The 17,359-nt window shown below is 39.4% G+C and overlaps 1 protein-coding gene across 3 annotated transcripts in view; it reads right to left on the reverse strand.

The window, feature by feature from the left end:
• Positions 1-449: 449 nt before the first annotated feature.
• KIF20B (kinesin family member 20B) overlaps positions 450-17,359 on the reverse strand; it is a 56,085-nt gene continuing 39,175 nt past the window's right edge. For 2 of the 3 annotated variants that reach the window (XM_088128966.1, XM_025171262.2), the window contains exons 27-34: positions 16,719-16,886; positions 13,107-13,259; positions 10,389-10,475; positions 9,253-9,453; positions 8,163-8,228; positions 4,131-4,278; positions 2,574-2,716; positions 450-657 (exon numbers count right to left, since the gene is read on the reverse strand). In XM_088128966.1, the coding sequence (XP_087985092.1) occupies positions 589-657; positions 2,574-2,716; positions 4,131-4,278; positions 8,163-8,228; positions 9,253-9,453; positions 10,389-10,475; positions 13,107-13,259; positions 16,719-16,886 (1,035 nt within the window). In that variant the 3' untranslated portion in view covers positions 450-588. The remainder of the gene's footprint in view (positions 658-2,573; positions 2,717-4,130; positions 4,279-8,162; positions 8,229-9,252; positions 9,454-10,388; positions 10,476-13,106; positions 13,260-16,718; positions 16,887-17,359) is intronic. The other variant, XM_088128967.1, reaches the window with a different exon arrangement.

Below are 17,359 nucleotides of genomic sequence, written 5' to 3' on the forward strand. Positions count from 1 at the left end.
CCTTCCTTCTATCTTCTATAGCCCAACATCATCCAGTAAGCTTTTGTGGGTGTGTAGGTGGGTGTGCCTTTGAGTCAGTTTTTGAGTCCTGGCGACTGCCTGGACCAGTCCCTACAGTTTTCTTGGCAAGGTTTTTCAAAAGTGGTTTGCCCTTGCCTGCTTCCTAGGGCTGAAGAGAGAGAGAATGACTGGCTCAAGGTCACCTAGCTGGCTTGGTGCCTAAGGCAGGACTAGAACTGGCCTCCTGGTTTCTAAGCCCAATGCCTTAAACCACTACCCTAAACTGGCTTTCTTTGTGGTTGAGGATGGGCTAAAACCAGGTTCTCAGCGCTTCTACCCCAACACCTTAACAGCTATACCACACTGTTAGGATTGCAGATTCAGATTGTGATATAGCTTCTGAAGAGACTACATTAGAAAAAAAAAGACCAAGGAGACTTCAACACATTTTAATTCTCTGTGTCTAATTTTTATAGCAGTATCGACAAAATCTACACAAAAATTTTGAAAAAAACTGAAGGAGCAATTACAACATTGATAACATCTACAGAAGAATTTTGTACATGATTCTCCGTGGAAAGAACATCACTATTTTTTTTTAATTCGGAGCCGTCGCTTGATAATTTCATGATCGCTTTCCTTTTGATCCATAACAATCTAAAAAAGAAATGAAAGAGTTTTTCTAACCAATCAGGTACGCAGATAGTACTCGGCCAAGCTGTAAGAACTGGGGCAAATTCTTTTTTGGGACAATAAAGAAGCAGAAGATAAACCTCCCAAAATGAAGAGACCTTCCAAATTAGAGGGACCTGTATGCTAGATCAAGTATCTTTGGTGCCCAGGTAACTGCATGATGAGGGCCACTGTATCTTATAATTTTATAATTAGGGGAGGTTGGTGATGGTTTCAGGGTTTGAAGCTACCCTAGGTCTGATGTAAAATAAAGAAATAACCCAGTGTTCAGTACATGTCCAACTAGAAGCTCCAGTCAGAAGCCAAATGGTGTGGGAAAGTCATTACTGTTTTAGGTTGTAATCTCTTAGGTCTGGTTAGCAATCTGAATTTATGACTCTTAGATGACTCAGGACTGACCTTGAGCAACAATAAAGATTTGGTTTGATCTGCACCAAATGCTAAGCAATAATGTACTTTGCTTTTTGCCGAGAACTTCCCTAGATTATGCTTGCTGACCCTCAAAATTAAAAAGAAAAAGATAAAAAAGATTCCCACATGGTCAAAGAAAAGCTATATTTCTCAAAATACTGACCATTTTTATTAATTTTTAAAAAATTTAACATTTATATTTTTATTTATTATTGTACGATGCTGCTCTCCATCTGACAAGTTACTTGATCCCTGGTTTAACATGTGTGGACCCAGTCGTTATGGCTTAGCATTATGTGCAAACTAGCTTATGCCTTGTTTCAACAAAACACAGTTAAACATTGAGATATGTGAATTGCCATGAAACCCTAAACAGTGGTTTAATTAGGTGATGATTATTTGTTCCATTTGTATCCTGAACAACCCTGAAACGTATGTTTCCTCCAGCACAGCTAAAAGACAAATCTGGATATTGGAATCAATAAAGCCTCTAAACCCAGGTAAATAGTGGCTAATCTCACCTAAAGGTAGCAAAAACAAGCCAACTTCAAATAGAGGTAATGAACTCTGCTTGCTTTTGCTGGCCTTATTTATGACTAAGCGCAGTTTACTCTTAATCTGGATATAACACTGCATTCTGGTTGATCCATATCAGGAGATTTTGATCTTTTCTTGATCTTGCAGCTGCACCAGAGAAGCAGGGCAGAATGTAAGCTTAAAGCTTATTAAAGTAACTAATATCTAATCATTACACCTTATTCAAGCCAAAATAATGATATCCATCAGCTCTGAAGGCCAGACTACGCTTCAAGACCAAGGTGGAAAATGCTGATTTTGCTGAAATCCTATTGTTTCAATAGATAAAGATTAAGACTAACACCTTATGCACATTTACTTTGGAGCAAGGCCCACTGGGCTGTGTAGACTTCATTTTAAGTAGCAGTATACAAAATAAAACTAAAGACAGAGAGAGGGTAAAGGAAAGCAGAGAGAAGAGGATCATTGGCATGAAGTGAGTGCAATAGGAAATGCATCTGTTTCAATCTTATTCCTAGAAGGTGGCTGGGATGGGACAAGCCAGCCTCTAGGAAAAGCAAATAATAATAATAATAATAAAAATCAGAAAATATCCTAAATTTATATTGTCTGTCTACACAATATGCCAGTCTTGTATTCTATAATGCCTGTTCTTCATCTATACTCTGCCTTTCTTTCAGAGAAAGACTTAAAATTGGCTTAATACAGTTGTCTTTTAAAGTACAAAACACTAAAGCTACCTCCCCTTGCCAAACCAAAGCGTGGAAAATCCCACCTCTGCCCTCATCTTGGACCTAGCCTTATTTCTTCTGGGCATCATGGGCTCTTTTTATTACATCTTTCCACCCCGCCCCTCCCAACTGGGTTTAGTTCCCAGCTTTCAAAAGGCTATCCGCCCTGAGTTAGTCAAAGTGCTTTGTGGAATCACTTACCACTTGACCAGAAAATTCAATAGGAGTAGAAATGTTGGTTGAGTAGAGCTTTCGTCTTGATTTCTTGGGCCTGGCATCGTTTTCCTTAACTGATTCTTCCTCGGTAGATTTGGGAGATTTCATTGTGGCCATCAGCTTCTTTGCTAGAAGAGGCATGGTAGGAGATGTTTTCTTTTATTCAAAGCAGCGCAACTCTATCTTACCACTTACTCTACTCTTAGCTAGGCTAGGGTTTTTCAAATTGCGTTCTGTGGAACCCTAGCATTGTGCAAGAATTTGATGGGGTTCTGTGAGAGATTAAGGGCAAAACCAAAAACGGTTCACCTGAACGCAGCCAGTTCTCTGGAGCTTTACCTCTTGATCAGGAGTTCTAGGGTATTTTTTTTTAAGGAAAAAAACCCTAACACCCTGAAAATGCTTGAAACTCCCTGATCTAGTCCATTAATGAATAAGACTAATCTTTCGCAAAAAAATCTCTTCCTTTCTTCTTCTGGAAGTAGTTTTTAAAAGCCATGGCCCATACAACTGAAATCCATTCAGCAAAAAGGAACACCTCATAAGGGATATTTTGGAGCAAGCCCCATTGGACTCCCTAGGTTTTATTTTAAGTAAAAGTATGTAAAATCAAGCTAAAGAGAGAGAGGGGATTAAGGGGAGCGGGGAAAGTGCTCTACCAAGATGGCTGTTGGTAAGGGTTTCTGCAGTTGTAGTCCAGAACAATCAGAAGATCCCTCATGGCTTCACGATGAGCATTACTGATTCACTCTCACCAAATTGCATTTTCTGTCCTCCTTATGTTTATTTCTATAAGTAATTACATGTATATTCCACTTTAATAAGCTTGCATAGTTCTTATTCCCTGACTCACTTTATCCTAAGGAAATTTATGGCACAGAAAGCAAACGTGACTTTATAGCAGTTGTGCCCAAGTGAGAATTTGAAATTGGATCTTCCCAGTCGTAGTTCAACAGTCTATTGCACCATATTAGCATTAATATTTACAAAAGTTTCTAGAGGTATTCAAAGATTCTGAATTTAGAACATTTCAAGCTCAAAATGGGCTCTTCTTTCAAAGGGTCTCAAACCTTCCAGAAGTGTCTAAACTCAAAATGACCCTGTTTTGAATTCAAGCCTGAAATGGGTCTTTTTTGACACTTCCAGAATTGTCAAGGCAGCATTTGAAGGCTTCTAGAAACGTTGGAACAGCTGATTCAAACTCAAAAGAGAACATATTGAACTTGACATACTTTGCAATCTTCTAGAGGCAATTGTTCCAGGAAAGGGAAGGGTTCCGTTATAAAGACCTGTCTCTGGATGAGATCAGGCTGAAATTGTGATTAAATTACAGTTTCAATGTAATTTGCCTCCATCGAAGTATTACAAGCAATACAAAAAGAACAAGATTAAAAAAGTTGATGTCCAAAGCTAATTTCTTTTGCTCTGTGGTTTAAAACACCAACTCCCCTTTTAAAATATGCAGTGTTCCAGATGGAACAACAAAAATATCTCATAATTGCCTCACATTAAAGGAATGGGCTTCTTTCTTTTGCTGCTTACCTTTAGATTGTATTATTGTAGGGGAATTCTGCAAGAGATTGCCAAATTTTTGTAGAGTTCCACCTGGGGATGCTGTTGATTTTATATTTGATGCATAATGTTTAGTTCTTAAGGAATAATCCTTTCTGAGGGAGGAGTTAGGAGCAGTCTGAAGCAATAGAAAATATTGAAGCATATATTTAAAACATTTTATTTATTGTCGAAAGACATTTGCTAAACCATACTGTCCTTTATAAAAAGTGTATCTGCATTAGGTTATTACCATGATTGAACATTAGATATAGGACTTAGCCCTGGCATGTATTTCCAACATTCCTACTCAAAAGTATTGGAGTTCATTTGTGCTGTCCTTGTCTTATTTTTTAGTAGCTCCATTTTGGCTATACGGTTTCCAGCTGCTGCAGTTATATCAGCTTTCCCCAATCTGGGCAAGTCTCCAGATGTATGAACTTCATCTCCCAGAATTCTCAGCAAGGGCTTTGCTGGTGAGAGAATTCCAGGAAAGTCCCGATATCTGGAGGTCATAAACATTCAGGTAGGCTAAAGGCTTAGATAATGAAGATTGGCTGTCACTAGGCTGATAAAAAATATTTTAAAGAAGAGACATTTGGGTTCAAGTACTTTGTGGAGGGGAAAAAGATAATTATCTGCTAGAAGAAGAGGAAGAGCCCATTACTCTGGCCTAAGGCAAGCTACAGTCCTTGATAATTTATCTCCTTTTTACCTGCAATGTAACAGAACACGTGCTTTACAAAATTGCTGAACCAGGAATGCATGTGATATAATAATTAAATTATCATATAATTAAAATAAAGCTATTCCATGTCAAACTACTGCAACACCATCACATTAAAGTTATCAACACACATACTTTTTTCCCTTGTCTTCTTAATGAATCAGACCATACATTCCTATTAGCTGGCAATGTTACATTCTTCTCATTTTCGTTTTTCAAGACGTCCTTAGAATGAGAATGGTGTGTTTAACATTGAGCTACAGTCTCCATGCTGGGTTGTTAAATACTTCTTAGAGGGAAATGGGGCAGCTTTAACTAGAATTGGCAATCTTTTCACACACTGGATGGAGCATTGTTCAGTTGGCATGTTGTCACGGACATTCAAAAAATAACATTTTTTAAAAGCCAAACTCTTATGAGATCTCATGGGAGAGCACTTAAATCTCATTATATATTTGCTATGATTAATCTGAAATTCAAATTAAATGCAAGGCAATCTTCCAATATTCATGAATTATTTTACCAGGGACAGAGCAATCTGTGATTTTCTAGATGTTACAACCCCCTGCAGTTTCAGCAAAAGATGAGGGATACTGTCACTTGTATTTTGGGCTTATCTATAATTCTGCCCTATTCTATATTAATTCCATACTGTTTAACTTGAGAACATGAAACAAAAATGCTTCCGAATTAAGATAAACCGTTCTGCCATTTTTATCCACTTTATAAATTATTCTATTATTTTTCTTCTCTACAAGAGGACCTTTGCTTTATATTAAATTGGATGCCATTCCAATTTCAGAATGAAGGATTCCGAATCAGCCACAGGTCTCTGGTGGAACATTCAGCAATTTCTCAGAGAACACCATCTGGCTTCTGATTGCTGAGGATTTTCACTAATAAGATCGGAGTGGCTGGATTTTGGTCTAATGTATACAGGCATTTCTTAAGCAAGAATGAATACTTCCAATTGCTTCACATGCATTTGTTTGTGGTTCAGACTGAATTTAGGGACTGTATAATATTTTATTGCCCATTACCTACTTCATGAATGAGAAAGAGCCTGAATGAGAAGCTAACAGAATCAATCGCTTTGATTTTCATGGACCCCATCAGGTCCAACTAACAATAGTTGAGAAGCCTACTTCTGCTTGAGGTGTTGAGGTCAAAAAGACAGAAAATTCCCTGATGATTTTTATCCCCTTTCTGTCACTGGAAATTGTGGCCATTCAGTTCCAACCCATCTCTTTCATTACACACAGAAGAGGCTAGAGACAGTGAGGAGCCTCAAAGACATGATATTATTCTGACTACTTCTAGAGTCTCAATGTTTCCTAGACACTGTCACTCAACTTGGACAAAATATAAGTTTGGCTGCTAGGAGGGCAAAATCTGGGCAAAGAGCAAAGGAATGGAAAGAGGAATTTAGAAAAGGCAATGTAAGGACAGAATTTTGACTTTTTTTATTGCTTGCTGGTTGTTACCAACCTGCTTTGATGTTCTGGGCAAGTAGGACTTTGTGAGAAAGTGAGAAAGACTTTGGGAGAACTATATATAGGTTCATTACATAATATTATATTTGATGTTCTTATTTTCTTATTCCTGTTACATTATTCATGTAAGAAACTATTTCTTTTAATGTAAGCTTACATGAGGGAATGAGCTTATGTATATAAAATTATTTAGTGACTGCAATTGGTTTGAGCGAACACTAAGCAAACCATGTGACTCTGAGAGAGAGATGCTGCAAAGATCACTGATTGCTGCCCTCTCATTCAGATAAAGTTCTCTAATACAGTGTCCTGTGCCTGACCTGTTTTTTTCCCCTTTTTTTGGCCTCTTCACAGGGCAGAGAGATTGCTTAAACAAGCTTCCCAACCTGCTTTTCTCTGCAACCCCAAGTTAACAAGCTCAGCTCTGGGACTTCAATTAGGTGATTGGAACCATCTGGGGGCTGCAGCTGCTGCTTGAAACTGACCAGGTCTTAGTCAGTTTCACACTGAAGACTTTTGTTGTCATAAATATGGGCATTGGTCAGAAAATGAATTTTTTATTACCATCATATTTGCAAACAGTTGCTATCTGAGGCAGTTGCTAAACAAGGACTACCTGTATAAATACCTCTTTGAAAAGGCATTTTGTTCTGATTAAGATAATATTTCGGCCTCAAATGAAGTAAGATTATACCCTTTAACATTTGGGGAAAAAGTTTTTTCAGTGAATGTATGCGTATCCATAAGTGGTGCGATTCACAGTAAAGCCAGCCCATCATTTTGAGTTCCTTGGTCTAAATATGTTATTCTTTAATTATAACCAGGTTGTAGATGTCAATGTGTTGTTAATTTGTATTCCAAACATTTGGAATTTATCACTTTCTGAAGACATTTGGATTTACTGTCCTTGGACTATTCTACTTGCCCCAAAAGATCATCATGACAGATCCTGGTGTATCAGATATCAAAGGCTGCCTTGCTGAAATGTGTCACCTCTCAGCCACTGAATTGGATTTTTACTGGCATAAAGAGAAAACCCTGGGCAGTATAATTCTATGCGGGTGAGGTTCAATTCACTGTTTAAAAACTACAAATTTTAATTGAGATACAATTATTGTTGTGATTATATTTTATTTGATTTAGGTTTTCTCTCAATTTCTCTCTCTGTATCTTGTGGGTTATTTGCATATACACATTTTTGGTTTTTCCTCTTTTTATTGTTGTATTAAAGCAGTAAAATAAAACCTATTCAAATAAAATTTACTTTGAAATCCACCAGGTTAAGATTGCTGTCTCATGAAAGTGTTAATGGATATGAGTAAATGGTGGCAGATTTCAGTTAGTCAGCATCAGAAACAGTAAAACCTCAATTCGCCAGATTCCAGTTCAGTGGACTTGAATGCCACGGACAAAATTTTACTTAAGGTTTCACCCCTAAACAATATTTTCAAAGCAGGAGAGATCATTAACAAAATTATGTTACTGTGTCCATTTGTCCATTTTGGTAATTATGTATTTAAGCAAATGGTGACATTATGACAAAATGACATAAATAAGATTTAATACAAAAATTCAGATTTAATGGGTATTCGACTTTAATGGATACCCTTTTCTCCCCAAAATGGTCTGTTAAATTGAAGTTTTACTGCATATTTGAAAAGCAGATGTTCATTACAAGATGGTAAGAAATAGTAGATGAAAGATCAGCTATGATAGTTGTTATAATCTAAATGTGATATTGGGGTGAAATGTGAAGAAGGATTAAAGTACTCTTATCTACTTGCACTTAAAGAGATTCAGTACCTGACTGACATCAGAAATGCCCTTATTTCTAAGTTTGTTTTTCCAGAAACTTGACAGCATATTGCTCTTGAAGGAAGCACAGTTGAGAAGACAAAGTTATTTTTCCATGCATTCACCTCTAAGTAAGTATTCATATATAATCTCAAATCTGAAGTTAAACAGCCCCTTTTAGAAATGTGACTTTAAAAAATAGTATTGAAAGTTAAGAAATGATTTTAAGGTTCCCAATTTTGGATAAAAAAATTATTCCAAGAAACCATATACTGCATCCTTGACTAAAAGCTACCACACGCTACCATGAAGATTAACAATGAACTTGCAAAGCCTCTGTTGAAAAGGCCAGCCCTACATATTCTGGTCAGAGCCTGGCCCACCATTTGCTGCTCCCCGTGTGGTACGTTTGTGGACACTGATCAAGGTCAGATCTCAGCTGCACATTCAGATTCCCTGGAGTGGAATTTTCTTTTTCTGGGAAAGAGACATGCTTGCTGCTGCCCACATGGGGTTTAGTCAGGTAGAGATGCCTAGAAGATTGGAGTTACATCTGCAGTTCACAGTATGGCGTTTCATTTCTCATCATATCTTCAAAGACAGTTATCGGCTAGCCATGAAGAAAGCATTGGTAAAAAAAGGGCTTGAGATAAACTGGGTCCATGTTTTCAGGCTAGAACTTGCTTTTCCCCAAACAAATTAAACAGAGAAGACTACTACTTATATAAATGTCAGCGCAGGGTATTAAAAAAAGTCCCTTGTGTTGAACTCAGGACACTTTCCTGTCATTTTCTTAGCAACAATTAAAGCAAGGTGTATATTGTTTTAGCATCAAAGCAACTGCCTAGATCAGAGATAGAACCAGATGCACCCAAATCCTTAAGAAACCCCATATAACCCAAATCCTTAAGAAATCATGTATAATTGTACGTTTATAAGGAAGGATGTCCTACTGCATCCAGTGGGACTTATTCTTTAGTTTGGGATTACATTCTTTGGTGGTTTAATAATGCACATTTTAGATTTCTTTCAGAAACGCTATTTTGAGATGGGTACAAGAAACATGCTAACAATATCTGTTTTTTTCCAAACTTTGTACCTCATGCATGGTGTTGCTCTTCCTTTTCCTTGACTTGGGCACCTTAAGAGTCACTGTGGAAGGACTTCCTTGATGCTTTACTTCCATCTTATTGGGCTGCAAAGGTGTAAACTGAATCTCCATTTCAGGTTTTGGAAAGCGGCTAGCTTGGTCACTCTCAGAAGATACTTCACAAGAATCTAAGACAGCATCTGATTGGTCCTACGGGTACAATAACATGACAGAAAATAGCAGAGGAAAATAGTATTTGCTTTGCTCATAAAATGAAGAGGAAAACAGGTGGGAAATTCAACAGAAGTCTCTAACGAAAAACTCACTGGCCAGACTCTGTTGCACACTCTATTTCATTGTACAAATCTTTGCAGTAAGCCTTATAGTGTGATATCAAAAACTTTTCCTAGCAAAGGAGAACTCAGTTAACTGCAGTTTTTACTAGAGGACAGAACATTGAATAGCAGCATCAATTGCACCAATAAGCCTCAAATGATTCACTCCCAGAATATCAGTTCATCTGAAAACTAATTTCGGTGAAGCGAAATCCAATACCAAGAAACAGAGCGCTTTGGGCTGCAATTCTATATCCAGAGTGTTGTTGTTGTTTAGTCGTTAAGTCGTGTCCGACTCTTCGTGACCCCATGAACCATATTGCGCCAGGCCTTCCTGGCCTTCGCCACGACAAGGCAGTGATCCATGAAGGGGCTATATCCAGATATCTACGATTAAATGTCATTCAGCTCAATGGGACTTACATTTAAGAGACTAAGCCTGCCCAGTACTACTGGCCCATTCTTTCAAGTGTCCACTTAATACTTAGAGAGTTGCTGTACATTCAGATGCAGGAGAACAGCTTCTAATGTGAGAATACTCACTGGCCTGACTTTCACATGTTGTAGCCTTGGGGACATCTGTAGATACCAAAAATTCCTTCTCCTGAATGTTCAACATAATAAATAGAAGCAGGAAGGAGGGGAGCTACATATACACTGAATACATGGAGGAAGTATATGAACCACTATCTTGAGACCTATAGGATTCCATTGTTAGGTTCTGAAATTAACAGTCCTGAATAGCTGGAGAGTAACACCCAAAAGTAAGTTTCAGAGCAATGAAGTGCTGCTCTACAAATGGGGGCTTACCTGAATATTTTCTCCTGAAGATACCTTGCTAGATCCAACGTTCCCAGCAGTGTTGCAATTTGGCAAGTCAGCTTGTTTTTCTTTAAGCTGTGGACGAATGAATTTAATGGGATTTTAAGATCTGCATTGTTCAGACATAAACGTGATTTTTGATGCCACCAGAGATGTAAGAGGCCAAGATGAAGAACCTGATTTCCACCACGATGGTGCCCACATGGTGAAACATCCTCCCAATAGAACTCATTTTGCCCCAGTACATGTGTCTTTTCAGCATCCAACCCTTCATTTCAACTTTATCTCCTCCTCCAGGTGCCTGGTTTTGTCAATCATATTAATAATAGATGCTGCTAGGTAGAATTATAAGCTGTGTTTGCTTCAGAAAGTGGCACCTGAAGAAGCAATTAAAAAGAAATTAGTTCTAAGCAATGTGTCAGGGTATCTGGAGTCTCTGAAAATTTATCCTGAATTCTTTTCACGACACCAAACACATTTTTAAAAAAAGTTTTACAGCAACTTGAAGTTTGCTGTATCAAAAGAGCCAGATGCAGCAACCACCTTCTTCTATTAACTATAAAAACAGTCTGCATAAACAGCAGGCAACTGATGATTGCTGACTGCATGTGACTTCCATCACTGTACCACCAACATTCAGCAAAATATAGCCCATTTGGGAGATACTATTTTTTTTCTTGGGTGGGATTAGGATTGGGAGACTTTTGGAAGACAGCACATCTGTTTCCACCTTTATAACCCTCTTATTTTCCCCCAAACAACCCCAAAAATTGCAGGGCTAACATTTGGCCACTGTGATACTTAACTGTGGTAGCACAATTCTGGGCCATTGGGGGAGATTAGAAATGTGAGCAATTTGCCTCCCAAACTGTTTGCTTTCTGTTTTCCCTTGACTGTAAACCGCCCACAAAAGGAAAATTAAAAAATAAAAAATAAATCCAGCTATACCTTTCCAGTGACATTACATGCACCCCACCCCCCGTTCATTGTGGGAGTAAGCTGTGGCCCTCAAAGCAAGACAAATGATGGGTATTGTCTTCCTTTCTCTCTCACACAAGCACACATGCTTTTGACAGCAATAACCTACCATTAACGGTCTTTAATTCAGGAATTTAACCAATGTAATAGAGTACATGCAAAGCAGAACTGCTATAGAGCCTCAGAGAAAGAAGTGGTGTACTGTATTTTCTAATCCTTCTCTTCCAAACTAAACATGCAGCTGAAAGTTAACAACGTGTTAGAGAATTCAGTCTTCCTCAATTCAGAGAAACTGTTCCAATATTAGATTTTTAAGTGAATAGGCTCTGGTGTGCTTAATGAACTAATAATTCTGTCTGTCCATGTGTTGAGATTAAGGAGTCTGTCCATGTGCTGTGCGATTAACGAGTTTTCATTGTGTCTTCTGACTGCTAGTTGGTGTTCAGGGATGTGCTCTGCTAGTAAGCCTGCAATAGTCACTATGTAGGACAGACAGGCAGCACACTAGCAGAACGCATCCATGAACACCAACTAGCAGTCAGAAGACACAATGAAAACTCCTTAATCTCACAACACATGGACAGGCTTAACCATAGTTTCAACTGGGAAACTGTGAGCATCCTAGACCAAGCTAAATCCAAAGCTAGGGAATTCCCAGAAGCTTGGCATTCAGACAAATCAGCCACCCATAGACAAATAGAGATAAACCACATTTACACACCTGACAGTGTTGGTGAGGGTGTGTTTTATTGTCACCTTCAAAAGAGACAATAAAAAAGCTAAGAAGGAAACAAAAAGACCAGAACACTTCCTCGCCAGCAATCAACGCCCAGATAAGCAGGGATTAAATAAAGCAGAAAAAAATACCCTAATCAAGGAACTACCAAGAAGAAAACCACACCCTCACCAACACTGTCAGGGCAAGGTACTGTATATAAACAGGGAGCAAACCCCACATTCTCTCACACTGATGATGTTTCCTAGTCAGGTAATGAAATGTCTGAAAGCAAACAACCAAGCTCAGAGAGTACCAAGGACTCCACAGTTCAACCCTGAGCTACAGATATTCACTTCTATTGGAATCCTTTGTCTTGCAGCGTGTTCAGAGAGGGCCCTTTCTCATTGGTATGAAGCTGCAGTGGTCTTCTATGAGAGTCCCATGTCTGTGGTCCTGCCATGGGATTATTCTTCCCATAGGAAGACAGAGCATGTTGCTGGAGGCAGATTAGATGGAATAAACATTTTTTTCATATGTTCGACGTCTACTGGAAAATTTAACATTAGAGAAAACAACTGAGTTGCTATAACTGGACTCAAACTCGAATAGACATTTGGGAAGGGTCACAGGTTGAGCAGAGGCAATAGAACATGGGTCAAACAATCTGGAGTGGGATGGGAGAAATTTGCCACACCAGCTTCTGTATAGCATACCAGACCAGAGCTGCCCTTAAAGGAATGGAGAAGTTTGGAATGTAATGGATGCAAAGCCAAACTTGCCCCATTCCTATCTGAGACCCACCATGATGGTAAATCTACATGCATAAGACTTTCCATGGGTGTATTAGGGCAGACGTGCTCCTGCCTGCACACACTTACATCTTTGCTTCACCCTAAGACCTTCCCCTTTAGGTGGTCATCAAAATGGAAGAGAACCGCACCTCTCCTTTATCTAGGAGTAAATGCCCCTGAGCTTAAGGAGACTCGAATTATATTGTAAGCTACCATTACCTGCACCTGCTTCGAGTTACTGGGATCTTCTGCCTGAGTGTTTTTTGTTCCATTTGAAATAGTCAACACTGCAGGGGCAATATTCTCACTGGTAATCTCTGTTAGTTCCTTAGAATCATCATCTTGAAATCCTTCAGTGATAGTCTTGTGTTCCTTTCACAGGGGGAAAAAAAAGATATTGTATATTTAGTTAAATAGATGCAGACAGGATCAATAAGAACACAATTTAAAATGTAGCAAAGTGTGGATCAATGTGGGGATTTTAGTACATTTTCTGTTCAATATTATTTAATTAAAACATATTCTTTATTCATTGCATCTGTAGCCTGCTTTTCCTCTGGGCACTCAAGATGGTATATATGGGGATCTCTCCTCATTCTCTCCCAACAACATTTCTGTTAAATAAAATAAACCTACTTGGTTATTTGCAATATTCATAAACTGCCCTGATCAGTGGAGACTCTGGGCAGTGCACAACAAAGCAGAGTAAGACTACATGCAGTAAGCAGAAAAAACAATATATAATTTTCTTTAAAAATGTACTAATTAATGTAATTGGTGCTCATTATAATTCAAGGTCAAAGGCAAATTGAAATAAAGGGGTTTTAATGGCATCACAGGATGCCCAGGAGGATGGGGTCAAGTGTACTTCCAAGGAAAGCGTATTCCAAAGCATGAAGGCTATAACTGAAAAGGCCAGCTGCCTGGCCCACACTCCATGCACGCTGCTCAAGGGGGTGGGATCCTCAATAGGCCCTTCCTAAATATTAGGATCAGACGGCAGATTTAATTTTGACAAGGTAGTTCCTGATACATCCCTGTTCTATGCTAGTAGGGCTTCATAGATAAAATGGAAGTATAGGTTGAGCTGAAAGAGAAAGAAAAAGAGATTAGCTAAAAGTCACCCAGGAGTTTGTGATCAAGTAGGGATTTGCATCTTGTTCTATGTGGAGAATAAGGAAGATGACCTTGACAGATCTGTATTTGCATTGTCTCTTGGAGTTCTTTGGGCTGAACCTGACAACAATCTCACCAGACTCCTACCACCTTCAAGAAGAGGGAGTTTGAATCATGGCAATGGATCCCCAGGGAGCAAATTTGACACCAGTTATTAGCAGCAGCCCTGCTACAACATCAACAGCAAGTGGATGCACAAATTAATAACCTACAAGCAGCTATGGGACAGTTAATACAGTTCTGTTGCGTTTATTAGCTTCCACCTCAAGACAGAATCTCACCAGACTGAACCCAAGTTCCCAAGCCAGCCAGCCACAACACCATGAATTCCTTAGGGAGGTGCCAGCCTCATCTTCTTGAACTTCCCACGCTCCTGTTGGGGGCTAAGAACATGCTTATCTCCCTGAGCATGGCCTTCATAAGTCCATTCCATCACAACAATGGACAGATAATATTTGGAAGTAGCTCAGATAGAAACCTCCCTAATTCACAGGAGTATAAGAAGGGGGGAAAGGTACGACACAATCAAACCTGCAAGATTCTGCTGTGAGAGTTTATTCCAATAAAAGCAGTATTAGCCTTCCTATAGAGTTGATTTCCTGATCTGGTCTACCTAGTAGGGTAGGCCAGCATAGACCAGGTCTACGATGGTTTGACATCAATCTTGCAAGTCTTGTGTGGTATCTTTCTCCTTCTTATAGCTCAGAGAATTAGGGAGGTGTCTGCCTGAGCCATTTCCAAATATTATCTGTCTGCTGTGGACTTAAAATATGTTTCACCCCCCCACCCCATACTGTCACCCTGGTGAAGGATCTTGGATATCTCCATCAAGATCATTTTCCTTACTCTCTACAGTCTACCTGATCATCCCAGAAGACGGCAATGGTAAACCATTTCCGTATGGTTGGCAAAAAATCTACATGGGCACTTAACTCAAGGGAGACTTTACCTTTACCTTTTACCTACCTGTCCCTAATTCAACACTTCAGCTTTTACAGAAGATTGATTCTCACAAAATACTCTGCTCTATGTTCAATTAGGGCTAACACTTCCCTGCACTGCATTTAAGCCCACAGATTCCCCTGTGCAGATAAGGCCAAACATTTTGGACCATTGTTTTTGCCTTTTACTGAGGGGGGTGGAATTGCAAAGTTTTAAAGGGCACTCTTAAAACCTGACACCCTCCCTGATCAATTTAAGTGGCAAATTGGATGCATTAAGTCACTGCAAAAACTAAAATATTCATTTGGCCTTTAAATGGTCTCCAACCATGTTAAAGGCACCCACTTCGGTAGCATCTCCCTGAAGGGCATAAAAATACCCCCCCCATCCCCGGAGAAAAGACTGTCTGCTCTTGTATTATTGTTTTAATTATGAAAGCATTTGTTTATTTCTTTAAAACCAATCTATATTTAAAAGCTTTGAAAGATCTTTTGGAAAACCTGCCTATCAGAATAAACTCATATTTGTCACTATTGTTGGTTCTGGCAGTGACCTGACAGTTGCAAACAAGCCCATGTGGTGGAAGCACTTAGTCAAAGAGAGAAGGAATGAGACTGATGGTGATTTTGTACCTCCAAAGGTCACACTAGATTCTTGCTGAACTTTCAATCAGCAACTTTAAATATCAAGAGCCTGGCCAGCAGCCAGAAGATGTGGAGAATGTAGTGCTTAACTCTGCTTAATTATGTAACCTATGGGGCTCTATGCTGCCACTGATAATTTCTGAAAAGAAACCACAGAAACAGTAGCCTTGTATTAGGGCTGGCTGAGAAGAAAAATTCCCATTGCTCAACCTACCATCTTATCCACTTCAACATTCTTCCCCTGGTGGCCACCCAGATGTAACTGGGAAATCCTTTCATGGCTATTCCCCAGAAACTCTTCCTCAAAGAGTTGCACCATGCAGCAGGATTGACATCATCTCTTCTGGTTATGCAACTGGGCTACTCTGTCACTGCATAGGCAGACCTTTCCTAGCATCATGTTGGGTGAAATAGTGTGTATATTCTCCTGACAACCAATGAGCACATTGTTTCCAGAAGTTTCCTTGGGAAGGTAAAGTTGTTCTCCAGGTCCTAAACTCATCTCAAAGAGACTTCCACCAGGCCTGCCCCCTGGAATGACCTTCCCCACAAGCCCTGGTTGGCTCCCACCCTACTGGTATTTTGGAAGTCCTCAAAGACCTGGCTTTTCACCCAGACCTTTGGTTAGGATGGGTGCAGCCACTTCCGAGGAATGGACGTGTGTTTTGTTGCTGCCCAGTTTTCCCATCTTTGCTTTCTGGGTTATCTTCTTTTATTGCTACGTTCTTTTATTGTTTTATGATTCTCCTGTTTTCTTGTGAACTGCTCAGATTTGTTTGGGGGGGGAGTGTCAGGTGGTGTACAAATCGACCAATCAATCAATGTTGTGAAGTGACAATAGGTAGACATCATGGAGCATGTATGTCAAAAAAATGCCAGGTAGTGGTCACAGCAAAGTAATCAATATGCATGTACTGTACGTACGAAGGAACAGGCCTTCGATTGCATTGCCCAGAGCACCATCTTGATTTTTTTAACCACACCCCTGCTCCCCGGTAGGCTGAATAATTGGGAACAGCAGAGGAAAAAGAAAAAGAATATTTGTGAAAGAATAACGAACTATACAAACCTTCCTAGAAGATTTCAGGAGCATCTTTTTCAATTCTTCTATTTCTTTGTCTTTCTGTGCATTACTCGAGATTAGAGAACTCAGCTGAACTTCTAGAGCTGACACGAGTTGGTCTCTTTCTACTCGCCATCTTTGAAGGTCATGATCTTTTTCTGCCACAAGTTTTTCCTGGAGAAAAGACAAGAGGAGATGATGATGATAATTTTATTGTGTTTACAATAAATGATTCCTTGCAGTTTACAACATAAAAATAGAGTCAAAACATAAAAGCCAATACAAACAGAAACAACCAGGAACCATAAAGTGGTAAGTATAATGGTGGCCATTCATTCCCCAAAGGCCCTTGGAAGCAACTCTGCCTTTAACACTTTCTGGAAGGCCAACAACGGTGCGGGAGGGGTGTGTGGGGGTGTCTACAGGATATGGTCAAAAAGCCAGGACAGTGGCCATGACAATGCAATCAAAGCTCTGACTGTTTTTTATTTGCAACATACTGTCATGGCCACCATCTTGACTTTTCTGATCACACCCCACGGATACCCTTGGCCAACACTGAGGGTGCCAATCTAATCTAGAGGGGGAGGGTGTTGCATAATATGGAGACTACCATAAAGAAACATTGCTCACAAACCCCACCCTTT

This window comes from Python bivittatus, unplaced genomic scaffold, assembly GCF_059951505.1.
Source record: "Python bivittatus isolate LINGU-HERP-01145 unplaced genomic scaffold, Pbiv_v1 ctg000780_np1212, whole genome shotgun sequence".
In the NCBI taxonomy this organism is placed as follows: domain Eukaryota; kingdom Metazoa; phylum Chordata; class Lepidosauria; order Squamata; family Pythonidae; genus Python; species Python bivittatus.